General features: G+C 39.1%; 1 protein-coding gene across 5 annotated transcripts in view; it reads right to left on the bottom strand.

Annotated features, from left to right (window-relative positions):
* The window catches only part of pknox2 (pbx/knotted 1 homeobox 2), a 71277-nt gene that overhangs the window by 7666 nt on the left and 47171 nt on the right, over nucleotides 1–16440 (bottom strand). For all 5 annotated transcript variants that reach the window (XM_060896351.1, XM_060896355.1, XM_060896353.1 and 2 more), the window contains exons 3-8: nucleotides 16281–16389; nucleotides 14103–14239; nucleotides 3113–3284; nucleotides 1926–2105; nucleotides 1625–1754; nucleotides 526–623 (exon numbers count right to left, since the gene is read on the bottom strand). In XM_060896351.1, coding sequence (XP_060752334.1) covers nucleotides 526–623; nucleotides 1625–1754; nucleotides 1926–2105; nucleotides 3113–3284; nucleotides 14103–14239; nucleotides 16281–16367 — 804 coding nt within the window. In that variant the 5' untranslated portion in view covers nucleotides 16368–16389. The remainder of the gene's footprint in view (nucleotides 1–525; nucleotides 624–1624; nucleotides 1755–1925; nucleotides 2106–3112; nucleotides 3285–14102; nucleotides 14240–16280; nucleotides 16390–16440) is intronic.

The following is a 16440-nucleotide window of genomic DNA, read 5'->3' as shown; positions in this document are numbered from 1 at the left end:
TGAAGTGTTTTAGTAAGTTTCCAGTAAGTTTGTTCACCCCTGGAAAATTAGCTTGTGTATTGATACGTTACAATCGCAAAGTAGCTTCCTTTCCACACAATTCACATGCTGTTTGAGTGGATACATTCATGGGAACAGGGAAATAAAGATGTTGAAGCTAATGAAAGACTAACAACTAAGCATGCTAGTTGTCTTCAGTACAGACAATGTATAGTTTTAGGGAAACTGGAAACAAGAGTGGAATATCAACTTAATAAATTAGAGTTATTACACTTAGCACTGGCCCCAAATGGTAACAACAACAAAAAGAATGTCAGGAAATGTCACTTTAAATTTCTAAAGTCTTGAATACCACCAGTATGTGTGTTTTCACACTATTAGTGAATTTTGAAGTTTTATATCTAAAAAGAAATTGTATGAATTTTTATAAATCCTAAAATACTTGAACTCCAGGGAAGTGCATCTGTGCACATGTGCAGGTGTGTGTGTGTGTATGTGTGTGTGTGTGTGTGTGTGTTCTCTCACCTGTGTGTTCTGGAGCTGGATGGTCCCCTGCTGTAGAGTCTGAGTTAACACCTGCCCTTGAGAAGTCACCATAGCAACTGGCTGATACAGGGCCCCACCTACAAGAACCATGTACAAATACACACACAGACACAGACACAGACACACACACACACACACACACACACACACACACACACACACACACACAGAACAACAGACTGTAGTAAGCACAAACCATGTAATTCTTGTTAATGTCAAACCAAATTCATTCCTAAGGGCCACTGAGGGCTCCAGAGTGTTTTTTAAATAATAACAATGCCACATCATTTCTGGGCTTCAGGCAGGTAACTGTCAAGTTTCAGTTGCTAGTGACCATTATCATGCATAAAAAAATAGGAAAGAAATGGCATAAACATATTTAAATGCCCATTCCATTAATATGACTCGTCTACCTGAACTCACCTTATTGCCCTAAAGATAACAAGTTACTGTATGCACAAAACTAACCTTGGTTTCAGTGTACGATCTCACCTGAAGACTGCTGATTTATGCCACACAAAAAAACTGCAGCTGTTATTCTAAAGACTGAATTACTGAGTTCTGTCAAAATTCATCCTTACCTTGTTTCAGGGAGTTTTGATACTAAGGCTTCTGGCTTGTCTGTTAAACATCTAAATCTATATCCTGACTCCTGTAAAGCTATTATTTATAGTGCTATACAAATCAAATTGACCTGTTATTGATAAAGCTACCGAGCAGAACAGGGAGATTGTTGGGTTTAATGTTCTTCTTTAATCCAGGCATATGTATTTATTCTCCTGGAGTGTGTTACATCGGAGGAGGAAAGAAGCTGGTGTGGTATTCAGGGAAAGTTAATTAATCATTGTTATAAAAGTTATTGAAATAAGAGTTTAAAAAGCATGACTGATTTAGGGTTGTACTATACCGCTACACATGTTTTGTGTCTTGCTGTGTACTCCACTCTGAGAAAGACTCCCAATTAGTCAGATTCCTTTATTTTAAATGAATGACATTTTTCGACAAGATTATTTTGTGTTTTCATTTTTTAGTCATCTACTTTCACTCTTATTAACAGTCTTTCTAAGTCTTCTCTCACCTGACACCACCTGTGAGTTGATGCTGGTCATGTTGACATTGCTCTGAGGCAATGAGCAGGCTGCAATGCCTGAAGAGTTAACCGAGCTTGACACAGATGACAGTGAGGAAGAGGAAGTCTGCATCATATCCTATTAAAGAACAAAAGAAACAAAGGCAGAGAAAGAAGTGAGAGAGAATGATGAAAGAAAAGATGAGGCGATAGTGTGAAAGGGAAAGAAGATGACTCATTGAAGATATTTGAATTACACTTTGAATGAACACAGTGAATTCCTCAAAACATTTACATGGTTGTGTGTTACCTGCTGCAAGCTGGTGTGTGATGGTGAATATGGGCCACCCAAGTCATTGCGTAACAGATTGTCGCTGTGCATCTTAGTCTTGAGGCAAGTGATGTAGCGGTTGCAGAAGTCTTTACAGAGCTCGTTCACCTTCTCCAGCTCCAGCAGGTGGATCCGTAGCACCTGGATCGCCTTCACCATCTGAGACACAGACCAGTGGTTTATCAGAAACGCCTTGGATATCCCAGATTGTTAAGAAGTTGGGGTCAAAGCACATGGTCAGCCATGACAGAGCAATAACCAGACTAATTACTTTCTGTCAGTCAGGAACATTACGATTCTCTGTTAAGACACCGTGCAGGAAAATAAATGATCATCTTTTTTTCTTCAAATTTGCATGTTTGACAGGGTGAAAACAGGTGCAGTGTTATTCTGTTATTCCAACTTCAATAGCTTGTTTTCTAGAGAAAAAAGGTAACTTGCACTGTGGTGTTCAAACAAATGAGCCTAAGGCAGGTGAAAAACTGATTACACAATGAAATCTGCTGCATGAGAAATTTGCTGCTTTGCTCTAGTACATGCAGTCTTTGCTCCACAAATTCTGTTGAGACTATCAGTTCTTTCACATTGTTTTTCTACCACTTGGATGTGACTAAACGTGCATGCCTAACTCCCTGTTCCCACAGATCGTGTGCCTTCAAAGTCAGTACTCAAGGACAACCAAATGGGCTAAAAAGCTTTTTGCCCAGGAAGAGATAAATCTGTCAATTACTGCAGCTCGTTCCGTCAGGGCGCTGTGCCATCTTCTGCCCCGGTGTAAGCGTGGCGAGGAAGGGGGCCCAGTGCCACCGGCCCGTCGTAAAGCACACAGATGCAGAGTTAATTGACTGAGCTTCACTAGTCGGCCGAGAGCCCTGGTAATGACGAACATTGACCTTTCCCCCACTTTCTCATTTGCCTAATTTCTAATTACTGCTAGCTGTCAGGCAGGGGAGAAAGGAGGAGGTAGTGAGAGTGAATGAGAATTAGGGCTTTAAAGGAATATTGAATTAAAATGCTTAAAGTTCTGTCATAACACTGATTGCCTCTACCAGCAGGGGGTGCTGTAGCTGTAATAAAAATGGAGCTTGTGAAGAAAGTACACAGAGGTGTACAGATGTACAAGTGAACATAAATCCCTATCATCAATATGGACTGAGATATGGTACCAGATTATCAAGTTCAGGGTCCTCGCTGAAGAAAGGCTTGCGCTCTTGCTCCTGCTGATGCACAAAGTTCTCAATGTCGACATCGAAGCTGGCTGAGGTGATGCACTCTGAGCCCTGTGTAGCCTGTTCGCACTTCTCAAACAGCAAAGCCAACAGTGGGAACAGTGGGTGCCTGTGGAGAACAGAGTAGGATAGAAAGAGAGAGAGGGAGAGAGAGAGAGAGAGAGAGAGAGAGAGAGAGAGAGAGAGAGAGAGAGAGAGAGAGAAAGCAGGGTATAGCATTATCACTCATTAATAATGATAGAATCTCTACAAAACACTGAAAAATCTAAAACTGATCTTTTGAAAATGGTGTATGTAACAGCCTTGATGCCCGATGACGCCTGAGATAGGCACAGGCTCCCTGTGACCCGAGGTAGTTCGGATAAGCGGTAGAAAATGAGTGAGTGAGTGAGTGAGAGTGAGTGTATGTAACATTTGTATGAGTTCATGGATGACAGACTTGTGCTTGTTACATCCATGTAACCCTAATATTTTAACAATTTCAAGCCAAATATTAATAGTTGCCTTAAAGGTGCTCCCCAAACATCGAAAAGCTCCTCTAAAATTTTCCACCATGCTGATTGCTGTCCTACGCTGTATCCCAAATCACATACAGTACTAAGACCTAAAATGACTTTATAATGAGGACTAGTCTATATAATATTTCACTATTAATATATGCCAGCACATGTCCTCGTACATGAGGTATTGTAGACATTAACAATACTATAAAGAAACCATATTAAAAATACATGTGATGTAAACCGTGTATTAAAGATTAATGTAAAGTCACATCATGAAACCCAAACACCATTTTTTTGGGCCCAAGAACCGGATCACTGAACTAAAATCACCCATTAGTTGAACAATAGAAAGTAGATGAGATTAGTTTCATGTTCTGTGGGTAAAATAACAATTGTTCCAACTCACTTTAATGGTCAAGAGTGACAGTAGAGTATACACACACCTCTAGAGTTAAGTGGCAGACAGGACTTGTCTATTAAGAATATAAGGTTTGGTATTTGTGCATGAATAAAAGGAAAGTTGAAATCAAGTCATGTTTTTATGTATTTAAAGTAACTATATGAAGAAATGCACACATTTACAGTCATTGTGATACTAGAGTCATAGATATAACTACATAAAATGTAGTTTTATTCTATAAGGGTAAAGGTTTGTAAACACCTGATCATCACACTTGTATGTGCTTGCTAGACATCCCATTCCAGAATTCCAGATTTTTGATTTGTTCAGATTTTCCACTTATCTGGGAAGGCTTTCCACTAGAATTATCAACATTCTAATTAATTTCTGTGAAGTCAGGCAGTGATGTAAGGAAAGAAGGCCAGCAAATATTCAGCGTTGCAGATCATCGTAAATGTGTTCAGTGGAGTTATGGTCAGGGCTCTGTTCAGGGTGCTGAGGTTCTTCCCCCTTTGTCTTAATTGAGTTTGCTTTGTGCACGGGTGCATTGTCATGTTGTAACAGGTTTGGGCCTTATAGTTCCAGTGACGGGAAATCTTTACAATTCTGTGCATCCAGCTTTGAGGCAACAGTGTTATGGTACAATTATCAGTTACAGCCAGTAAACAGTAATGTGTCATGTTTTATCTTACAACTATTACTAGACTATTACTTTTTGCCAAGTTTAATGTAGTTAGCATATGGCACCCTGGATGACATGTCATGTACACACACACTGACACTCTTCCACACCTATGATAAATTTAGTATACCAATTTTAGCATTACCAAGAACCCAAAGAAGGAAGAGCACCATGGATTCTGGGAGAACAGCATTCTATAGTTCTATACATTTTCTATTGTTCAGATTTTGTAACTCAGATGATAAATCTGTCAATAACTACAAAGAAGAAATGAATGTTAATTAATAATATAATATCATAAATTATATGCCATATTTACTTAGCTTTGTCTGTTAGGGAAGAGCTACATTTTCAATCTATTACATCACACTAATTCCTACCTATGTGTAATGTGTGTTTACAGCAGGGTTGTCATGGTAACCTGTTTTGCATTGACTGTGCTAGTTTGCTATTTTCATCCATCTCACTCTCATTCTTGTCCTCCAAACATTTCGAAAGCTGTGCTGAATATACTGAGACTAGTGCAGAAACTTGTCATTACTTAGACTCATCTTAAGACTTATGTGACTTATAAACATCTGTTTTCATGTGTAATCTAGAGCACACTAAAATCTGTTATTGTGACTACCACAACAGTTGTTAAAAACATACTAACATAACATTGTTACTTCACCAAACATCATATAACAAGACCAGAGGATGACACAGTTAATCAGGCTTCAGATGTTATTCTTAATAAGGGTTTATACTTGATACTTCAAGGGTTTTCAGCCTTCTTTCTCAATGAACAAAAGAGACAAAAAATACCACAATGTGGTATATGAAATTTAGCTTGTTTCTGTATCTATTTATCCATTTTTACTCTATTTTTTTCCACACACGTGAATGCTTTATAGGTAGAAACTGCTAGAATCTGCATTTCACTACACTTTAGTTCAGAAATATTACTACTTCTGATGTTTTTGTACTTAAAATATGTTTGTACTTGTATTTGTGTGTATCACACACATAAAAAACATAAAAAACAATTGAACATGGACATTAGCATCAGTTGCATTATTTTTTTAGGATCTTATGCCAGATCTTAAAAAGTGTGATGCTTAATTTTGTGATGCTCAATGGATTTTATATCTGTAAATCAACTGATATTAAACTTTATATTGTACATTTAGTAAAGAAATGTAAGATGTAAAATGTCAATTCCTAAGAAATGTAGATTTTGTTGGATATTATTCCCACGTTCTAAAATTATACTGTACATATTTCTGTAGAGATTTAGCACAACCAGGCTGGCATAGTGCTGTAAAAGCCCATGTGTGCTTGTATAAAAATGTATGTATGTATGAATGAATGAATGAATGTATGTATGTATGATCTGTGCATAGCTACTGTGTGTGCTAGGAGTCTTGGGCTACAGAGGTATTGCAGCTGGGTGAGGAGATCCTGCTCCGGCTGTAACCCACCGCTCTCATTTGCAGCCTTTAATAGCCCGCTATATTAGACTCTAATCTGCCTGATCCCAATTTAATGCGGCTCCCTCCAGCTGGCGTGAGGTGAATACTAAATAGGCTTGCGCAGAACACACAGACATTCTGCACTCCCCCTGGTCTTGTATGGCTCTCCTCGACCGCACTAGCCACTCTTCCTCCCTCCTCTTCCCAGCCACAGTGCACCCTGGAGGCCATGGCTGCGTTTATCTCTCCCCCTTCATCCCCTCTCAACTCTGGATCATAACCCCGGTACAGCCTACAGCCAAAGGACGCACTCAGTTTAACCCCTGGAGAGATTTTTTTTTTTTTAATTTAATTTTATTTTTTTTTTCTGACACTGCATACTGGATTTAAAAAAAAAATATTTTTATACTTGGAAATAAAAATATCTTTACTTGTTTTGGGATGATTAAGAGGTGACATTTTGAAAATAAAAAGGTTAAAAGGATTTGAATAGCTGTCTTCTCTGTTTTTTTTTTTTTTTTAACTTCTAAACGCAGGTAAGCACATGCACGCTGCTTACTACACATCTTTCTGTAAATTGCTTCCTGTACTTTTATGAATCCATAAGGACCAAGATATGGGAGTTAGAGAGCCCTAAATAGAGCTGTTAATGTGTGGGTAATAATCAGACCACTACAAAAATAGCATTCTCATTAAATGTGAGTAAACCTTAATAACTGCATAGACTACAGTTCTGTATAGCAGAGTGCAATGCAGACCTGTGTTACAAAAGCAACAAAAAAATAACAAAAATAATAAAAATGCTTAATAATATTCATGTAACACATTTCACTCAGATGTCACACTGAAACACAATACACTATTGCTATTTTGGCAAATTGTCAATCACTTAAACACATAAAGGCCCATGCATGCATGTATAAAAATGTATATATAAAGTGTCTCTGAAAAAAAAAATCTCATTAAGAAAAAGCATATCCATATATCAAAGCACCGAAGTCTGTTCTGAGCTAACATTTGCTCCCAATTTTATAGAAAAGTGTTTAATACTTCAATTGTATCAACTGAATGAATAAAAAGAGATGCTCTAACCCTGCAGTTCAAGTTGAGGAGCAGTGTGTGATATGTTTAAGCTCCTGGTAAAAAGCTCCAAGCAGGTCATATCTGCAGTGCAGAGGGCTGGAGATGTACTTGCCCCTTGGGAAGCATTACCACACCCATAAAAAAGTGCCATTTACAGTGGCAGGAGTCAGCAGAATCACTCAAACTCAGACACACAAAAAGAGACAGAACATCTCTCAAGCCGTACACAAAGGCTGGGGTCCGAGATAGAAATATGTCCTATAAACACTATAAATACTATATGTAATATTAACAAGGTCTGTTTTAAAATTTAAATATATTTTTTTACATTTAGATTTTTATTTTAGAAGACAGACTACAACCTCCTGGTTTTCACAATTTTACTTGAAAATGAAGCCGGTGATTTAGACCACGTTTGTTTGGCTACCGTGGTGGCCACCCACAGGCTGCAGGGCAATGGGGGTGCGCACACCCGGTGTGTTTGCCATCCTAATCAGGGCGAGCCACTGGCTGCTGCCTTTATTAAACCAAGTCTGAGATGCCCCCACGCTGAGACTGCTCCACACACACGCACACATTCACATATATACACACACTTTCATAGGCAAACTCCATCCCCCAGGCTGCATGTCTGGAGTTAGGCTTGCACTAGAGGCACACACAGACACACACAGACACACACACACACACACACACACACACACACACACACACACACAGACTTCACCTCACACTTTATGAGGAACCCCTGCTGCTATATTTCAATCAATTGTACACTTTTCTTTCTGCCCTGTTTTATTTTCTGCTTCTGTTTTTCTTTACTCTATCCGGCCTCTCCTCCTCTTGCTTGCTTTCCAGGGAGTAATGGCCCATAGTGATACCTGGTGAAGTCTCATTGCTGCTTCACACACATAAAGAATTAAATATAGCAATGCAACACTAGGAGAGAGAGAGAGAGAGAGAGAGAGAGAGAGAGAGAGAGAGAGATGGATGGTCCAGACAAAAATATTTTAATGCTAATATTTTACTATTCAGGAATGGGTCAGAGATGAAAGAATAGTGGTGGTGGTGGTGGTGATGGTGATGGTGATGGTGATGCTTGTGGTGTTGGAGACTGGTGGACTGGTGCAGTCCCTACTGTCATATTGGGTTTTTATGACACAGGCTGATGAAGTAAGCTTGCTGGCACTGTAATAAGAATTCTCCTTGCAACAAATGGACAGTCAAGTTGTTATATCATATACCACAATGAAAGCAGAGGTGAAACTATGGGGATATTTCAAGTTTGACAATCGTAATGCTTATTAGTGGCTTATTAGTGTATAACATAATACACATACAGTGAAGCAGATTGTATACATGTCAACATTGTCCTGAGCTGTAATTATGCTGTAATGATGTTTGGAAAAGGTCAAACAATAATCATTACAATTACATATTTAACCTGTGCAAATGTCAAATGAACAAGTGTCTTGTTTAAACACATTTTATTGGTTACCAACTGCACATGATGGGAAACAGAATTAAGCAATCAGGATCATGCCTTTTCCCATTTCAGTTTGAAAGTTACTATCCAGCTAGCTGTAATGTGACCAGAGGGATATAAAGATGACAGCCGATGAAATGCTGGAGGTATAAAAACTGCAGCTGGATGAAAAAGATCTAGTTCTATAAGATAAAACGTCATTTGCTCCCTATTATTACTATCATTTTTTTTATGATAGTACTTTGATTAAATGTATTTTATAGGAACATTATTAATATGGAGAAATTGGTTGGTGCTAATTGATTGATGATCATGCTTTAAAGATTAAATATTAAATTCAAAGCTCTAAAATGCATAAGCATGTCACACATTCATATGATTTTACAAATCACACACTGGTTTTATTTAGTATATTGTCTTATTCTCTAATGATATAAATTTCTGGCTGTGGCACTGAAAGAAATTTTTCAACATTTTTGTCATTATGTGTAACAAGAAAGGTGTGAATCAAGCATGTACTGTGAAAAATCAAAAAAAAAAAAAAAAAAATCCACCTAATTTCTAAGAATGCTCTTTAGCTCCTTAGAACATGGCTTTATTATAAGGTTTTGCCCTGTGCAAGTCATGTTAAGGGTAAATTTGGGCTTTTTTCACATATGGCTAATCCCAAAATATATTTGGAAAGAGAAAATGTAACTTGCTCATATTCACAGCAAAGTGTTGCCACCCACATGGAGTCGACAAGCAGCCTTGCTCAGAGCATCTCAACTGGTCGCTGTAAAATGTTAATAATAAAGGCTACACATATCTCAGAGCATTTCATTCTACGCCTTGAGCACCAAAGCCAAGCTGCAATTTACCAACTTAACATATTAATAGAACAGTTTCACGCCACATGGTCAAATGTTAATATTGGTCAAAATCTGATTTAAATTTTTAGTCATACTCCATGTGATACAAGTGTAATTCTATAGGTTTTGTCTTCTCATTTTGCTATTCGATGCGATCGAAATAATTTAATATAATTTTATTAATTAATTATTATAAATTAATTTAAATATAAGGACCTGAGCTTTATGTTTGATTTTAATATCTAGTATGCAGTGTTATATATCAGGCATTACTGAGACTCTGGCAAAGTCAAGAGGCTGTTGGGCGTAACCACCTGGCTGCAGCGATTTTGTGATTTTGATGGTGCACAAATCTCAGCTGCAAAGCATAGCGTGAGCCGTCGGATGCTGGGCACTGAATGGCAGCAAGAGCTTCCCGGCAGTGAATGTAAACAGACTTTATGGTGCATTACCACAGCTGGGAGCTTCTGCTTCACCGCTTCCTCTCATGCTATCAAATTAAAAGCACTCCTGATGGAGCACTATAAGCTATGCTGCTATAGCTGCCGGTGCTGGGACTCTAGACTTTGCTTTACAGAGGTTTTTCTGTCTCTCTCTCTTCTTCTCTCCTTCTCTCCCCCTCTCTCTTTCTCTCATACTTGTTCTTTCCTCCTGAATCCCTTCATCCACTGGAGTTTGATGAGAACCAGCATGACTGTGCACCCCGAGTCCTACAATCGTCTCTCAATGCAAATACACTCTGTACCAGGATAGAGAGAGAGTTAGAGACAGAACAGTGCCAGAGGTGGTGAATATTAGTGAATATAAACTGCATGCAGAGAATAACACTGAGCCATCTGCAGGTGGCTATATATACACATCCATAACATGCTGCCAAAACACCACACAAAAACAGAAAGAAGTTAAGCTGGACTGTAAATACCGCACAGTAGAATATCACAATAATCAGTATATTCTATACTGAATAAATGACATCGCTATTCTTCTTTTTTTTGGCCTCAGTCCAAGTTGGCATGGACTGTTATATTTAACAGTTAAGACTGTTATATTTAGGACTGTTAAGATTTTTTTTTTTTTTCAAATCGCACCAAGTCGTGAATCTGAATGCAACATTTTATTAAGAGCATGGAAACTCGTAAAGATAATTACTGTATCACACTTTTATTCCACTGTTAATAATTAAGCAATTCTAGTCGGAGAAGAGTCGAAACAACACTACACACCCACAAACAGTAAACAGAGCCATACACCCACAAAGCTGGCAATTAGAGCGATGAGAATTTCAAGCGTTTACACTAAAGTGTAAACAACCTGTCATGATAAATTATACCGCCACCAGATGCCTGAAGTATAAGAGTAACAGTCTCAGCAAATATAGACAGAGCTTTGAATCTTACCGGATTCAACAGTAAATAATACCTCCTGGAACAGCTTTTTATATACAACATTTCTCCTTATATCAAATACTAAGTGACTAATGTTCAAAAATTCTCAAGTGAGGCAAAATTCAGAATATTCTTTATCTTATGGTTCCATCCATCTATCTACTCTCTGCATTGCTTATCCTACTAGGTCACAGGAAACCTTAAACCTCTCTAAAAAGATTTGAAGCACAATGCAGGGTACACCCTGGACAGGATGCCAGTCTATCACATGGCACAACCACACACACATTCACACACTAGAGAAAAATAAGACATGCCAATCAGCATACAATGCATGTCTTTGGACTTGGGAAGGAAACCAGAGTACCCAGAGGAAACCACAGGCCCCTGAATATATTTGTGATCTGCTAAAATTTTATTCATGTTTTATTTTATTTCTGCTTTTTAAGTGATTAAATAAAAACAGGGTGACTTGGTGGCACAGCAGGTCACGTTGGTCACTGTTTCAAAGTTCAATCCTGACCTTCCAGTGTTCACCTAACACATACAGTAATGGTAGGATGATAAGCTACAGTATTTTACTGAAGTGTGCTCACGCATCACACCTACAGTTCCTCGAAAGTCTCTGGATCTACTGCAACCCTGACTAGTACGAAGTATTTACTAAAGATGAATTGAATCTTTACAAATTATTTTAAGGCAAATAAAATAAAATTGGGCATGAGAGCACTCTGGAGCGAATGTCAGTCAATTTAGGGGCAATTTAGAATCAGATAAACAGGTATATTTGGGAGTTTAGAAAAAAACAAAGAACATGGAGGTAACCCAAATAGACATGATTCTCTCTAAAAAAGACTTTATCATCTATTCATTCATTTTACATACACTCTTTCTAGATCAGTCAAGACCTTTATTTTTTTATTAACAGCCACAGATTCTGGCTCATCCTGAAGGATTCTCAAACCTTCCCATGCTAAATATGACACACACTGGGACGTTTATGATGCAACTGTATGACCATTGGGTATCCATTAAAGATGCTACCAACACTGGTTCCTCTCAGTTTGCAAAACAGCGGCTCTACTCTGAGGCTGACCTGGGTCGCCGAGCCAAGAAACCCTGCAAAGGAATCAAATTTCTACAGTCTGTAAACACAATACAGTTCTTTCAGTCACTTCCCACAGATTGCAGCCAAATCTTTTGATGTACAGAAAGAACAAAACTGTTCGTCTACGTACAATAAATGCCCTGGTGAGCTGGAGGGCAACTAGTTGGCCTTCTGTTGTTAGGATTATGATTTGTCATGATGTCCGGATGATCAAAATAAGTATAATATGACAGCTAAACATGACAGCTTTTGCCAAAGGTTTTTCAAAACATTCAAAATATGTCATGAAAGATGTAGACACATACACATGTTCACACACATATGCACATCTTTGTCTGAGAGTATGAGATTGAGTATGTGTCTGCATGTGTCTGTATGACTGTGAGAGATTCTGGGAAATAAAAAAGAGGAACGGAAGGGCAGCACGTGTGTGTGTGTCTGCATTAGTTCATACGCTTGTGTGTGTGTGTCTTCATGAGTTCATGCATTCATATGTGTGTGTGTGTGTGTGTGTGTGTGTGTGTGTCTAGGCCGGGTTTATGCTTCCAGGCTGCCTCAGGCTGGCTGCTCACATCAAAGGCAGCACTCTTTCTCTAGAGAAGCTGAGAGATCCTGCCTCAGGCCTGCCCAGGCCTTCACACACTCGCCTGAGGGCCTAGCGGCTCTCCTACGGCGCTACCACACACTGCTAATCACAGCCAGCTCTGCTGCCCTCACACACACTCATAGTATCATGCATGTGGGATTCTATGTTATGCCTGCATCCAAAAATCACTGTTATAATGAACCCGAGTGGAGAGACGAATGAAGGTTTAACTATTAAAACAGTCAGAGCAATATGTATTATTGAAACTTTGAATAAGGTAAGAATGTATGTTTAATGCAAGCATGCTGTCCTTCACACTGTGTAAGCATGAGGCACTCGTGTGGTATTTAATGTGTTAGGAGTTGTAGTTAATTCTGTTATGTTAATTGTCCACAGATGAATTTTAACAATTGAACACTGTAATTAAAAGGTATTTGAATATAATTAATTTGCTTCTGCTGCTATTTGAGAAATAATAAATAAATAAAATATCTATAAAAAATAGAAGATTTCCTCGGGGTAAGAACCGAATGGGTTTCTCTGTTGTATTAATACCATTTTTCAATTACTATATGGACAAAACAGTTCATTGCTCTTCTACATGGAATATGTACATATTAAGGAATAAAGTTATACAAATTACATGGAAACTATATCACAGTTTTAAAATAAATAAAATAAGCAAAACACTTAAAATACAATGTGCTTATACAATGTGAAAGACTTGTGTTGTGGTGTTTGTTTGTTGATGCTGTATTTTTGTTGTTCCTGCGTTAAAAATTGTATGCAAAATTCAAAACTGCTTCAAAATGTATAATAAATCAGATTGATTCAAAGAAGATGTGAGTTGTAAAAATAGGCGTTCAAAAGATATTCTTCATTTCAGGCTTCTGTTTGCATTACTGTAGCCAGGAAATGAACTGTGCTTTCAGCTGGGACAGATACCGCATTCGACTAAAAGATCAATCAGTGTACAGACATACTGTATTTCCTTGTAAGATCTATAACATTGACAATGCAGCTAATGTTTCGAGGAAGTAAACATACATCACTCAACCCTAACTCACAATTACCTGGATTGATTGCTGCTAACACGATCCAAGCATTCTGGCATTCGCGTTTTTCTGACCTTGTAGCTTAAATGCACAGAGGTCAGGAAGGACTTCTTACTTCCACGTTAAGTCAAACACAGCAATAGTTGCTCAGCTTTTCACCCTTTAACTAGTCCTAGTTGGTGAGGGAGAAGTCAGTCTTTTGTAGTTCTTGCAGGTGAAATTCTGCTCACAAGCATCACTGCTGCTTTAATCTTTGTAATGTTCATATTAAACACTAAAGACCAGTTTTCCATAAACAGCTATGACTCCAAGTACAACAGGAGATTGATCTCACCTGTAAACAGCCCTTTTGTCTGACTCCAGCTGGGCCTGCGGGTCAAGGGTCACGCTGAGCGGGGCGGCCCCGGCGCCTGAAGATGCTGAGATGTGGACCTGCTGGGCCTTGGAGTTCTGATGTGCAGTGCCTGTCATCTGCAGCGAGAGACACAACACATCACTTCAAGCTATACATGGCAGCACTAGGCCCTCATTTCTACAATTACACCAGAAAACATATAAAAAGCAGTCTTTCTGCCTTGTTCTATATAATACAGCAGTACTGCGCATGCTCTTCCTGGATCACTGCCAGTCGCTGTCGTTTTATCAGATTAGGTTTTGGGCCTCGTCAATTTTGATCATTTCAAATGGATTAAGACTCTTTATCCAGTACAAGAGGGAATACGGGTACAGTAATCTGGTTTGCTATCATTTCTAAGAAGAAAGGAAGAAAACAGATGTTCCATCTTATTTCTCTCTCTCTGTGTGTCTCTGACAGGCTAAAGGCATAAACTTGAATAAAACGTTTCTCAATGTGCACACTATTCAGAGAGCTAATGTTTCTGCCTCTGTGTCCCGTATGGACAATATAACATCCCTGACAGCAGCATATGGTCTAATTAAATCGTAGAAGGTAATTTTCAACACTCGACCCCTAAATTTTAATGTAGGTCAAATTTTGCATTAAAAACTACTTTTCCCTTCTTAGTCATCACATAAATCTGCAGTATGAAATTCTTTGCCCTTTCTTGCCTGTTGTCGAACCTGTTGTCAGATGCCGAAAGACATCTGTTTATCAGGAGTTACTTTGTATGTTTACGACGCTCTCATCCTCCACTCACTCCACTTCCTTCCTGCTCTCTTTCTGTTTCTCTTCCTCCTGATGAGGTTCTGAAAGCAACACCCCCCTCCCCGCCACCTCCACACTCACACATCCACTCCCCATCCCCACCGCCTGGGTTTTATATGTGCTTTGGTGGGTGAGTGGATTGATGGGAGCGGAACGGGAGGGGTTTCCTGGGTGCTGGAAGTCTTAATCCTAGCCTCAAATGGGAAATAAATTAGCTTCTTCACACTTAACTAGCTCTCATTTGCATGTCTCCATCAGAGTGCTGCGTTCCACGCTCCCCCAGCACTAATCCGCAGGGTGTTCAGATGCACTAGTTAGACAGGGCAGAGGAGAAGGAGGCGCTGTGATGAAGTTTTCTCCCTTCACACATGCTAAGACAAGGTAGGTGATGACCTGCTATAGTAAAGGTCGTCCCTGACTGCGTTCTCTTTACCTGAATACGATGTCAGATCTTCGGTCCTGGAGGGCCACAGCTGTACAGAGTCGAGCATTCTACCTCATTTAACACACTCAATTCGACTCATCAGCTAATTACCCAGGGCCCTCATGAGTTGAATTCAGTATGTTTGAATAGAGAAGCACTCATTTGTGCAGGGCTGTGGCCCTCCAGGACCTGAGATTGACACAGATGATGTAGTGGGGTAGAAGATGGGTTTCCTACTCATTTGTGTCTAACAGAGTTAGCATTATAGCTCTGAAATGAACTTGACCTAGCAAATATGTGAGAATTATAGAGTCACTAGGGAGCAGAGCAAAGATTACAAACTCACGAGCATATTTAAAAAAAAGAGAGAGAAAGCTAACATGAAATGCAAAGAAAAGCAATATTTGTCGTTTGAAAATCGCCAAGTAAGGCTGATACAATGTTTCTGGATGCTAAAATTTCCCCTGTGGATTTTAATGCTGACTTAAGCCGAGCAGATCGGCTTGAATTGTTTTTACTCCATTTTTTCTATCAATTTGGTCATTTGCCAGTTCCCTCCCATTATCTAGTGCTCAGCACACAATTAGTGAAAACTGTATAGCATGTGCTTCCTCCAAGAGACTTGAAGCCAGCAACAGCCTCTTTTAATTTGCTGTTACCCTCACATCATCTTCCAGATTTTTTGAGAGCCGATACTGCAAAGGGCCAGTGGAGATTCCACCTGTTTAATAAATACAATCTGATCTTAGCTTTCATTAGACTCAGGTGCCACTTCTGTTTGTTTGAAATGAAAACCTGCCCCCACACCGGCCCTTTCCGGTTAATACTGGACACCCCTGACCTAAACCAATTATATCAATATCATTATTATTACTATTATTATTATTATCATTATTATTATTATTATTATTTTGATGACTGACCTGTTGGCTCTCTTGATAGGATGGTGGAGGGACGCTCTGTGTGGCCATCATTGTCAGTGCTGGTGCTGGGGGCACATGTTGCATCATGGGAGAGCTTCACATGGAGACCCTGCAAGAGGCAAATCAAGCAGATCAGATTCACATCAAGATACAGATCAGT

Source organism: Tachysurus vachellii, chromosome 20 (genome assembly GCF_030014155.1).
Source record: "Tachysurus vachellii isolate PV-2020 chromosome 20, HZAU_Pvac_v1, whole genome shotgun sequence".
NCBI lineage: Eukaryota > Metazoa > Chordata > Actinopteri > Siluriformes > Bagridae > Tachysurus > Tachysurus vachellii.
Note: the sequence above shows the minus strand (reverse complement) of the source record. Positions and strands in the feature narration are given on the sequence as shown.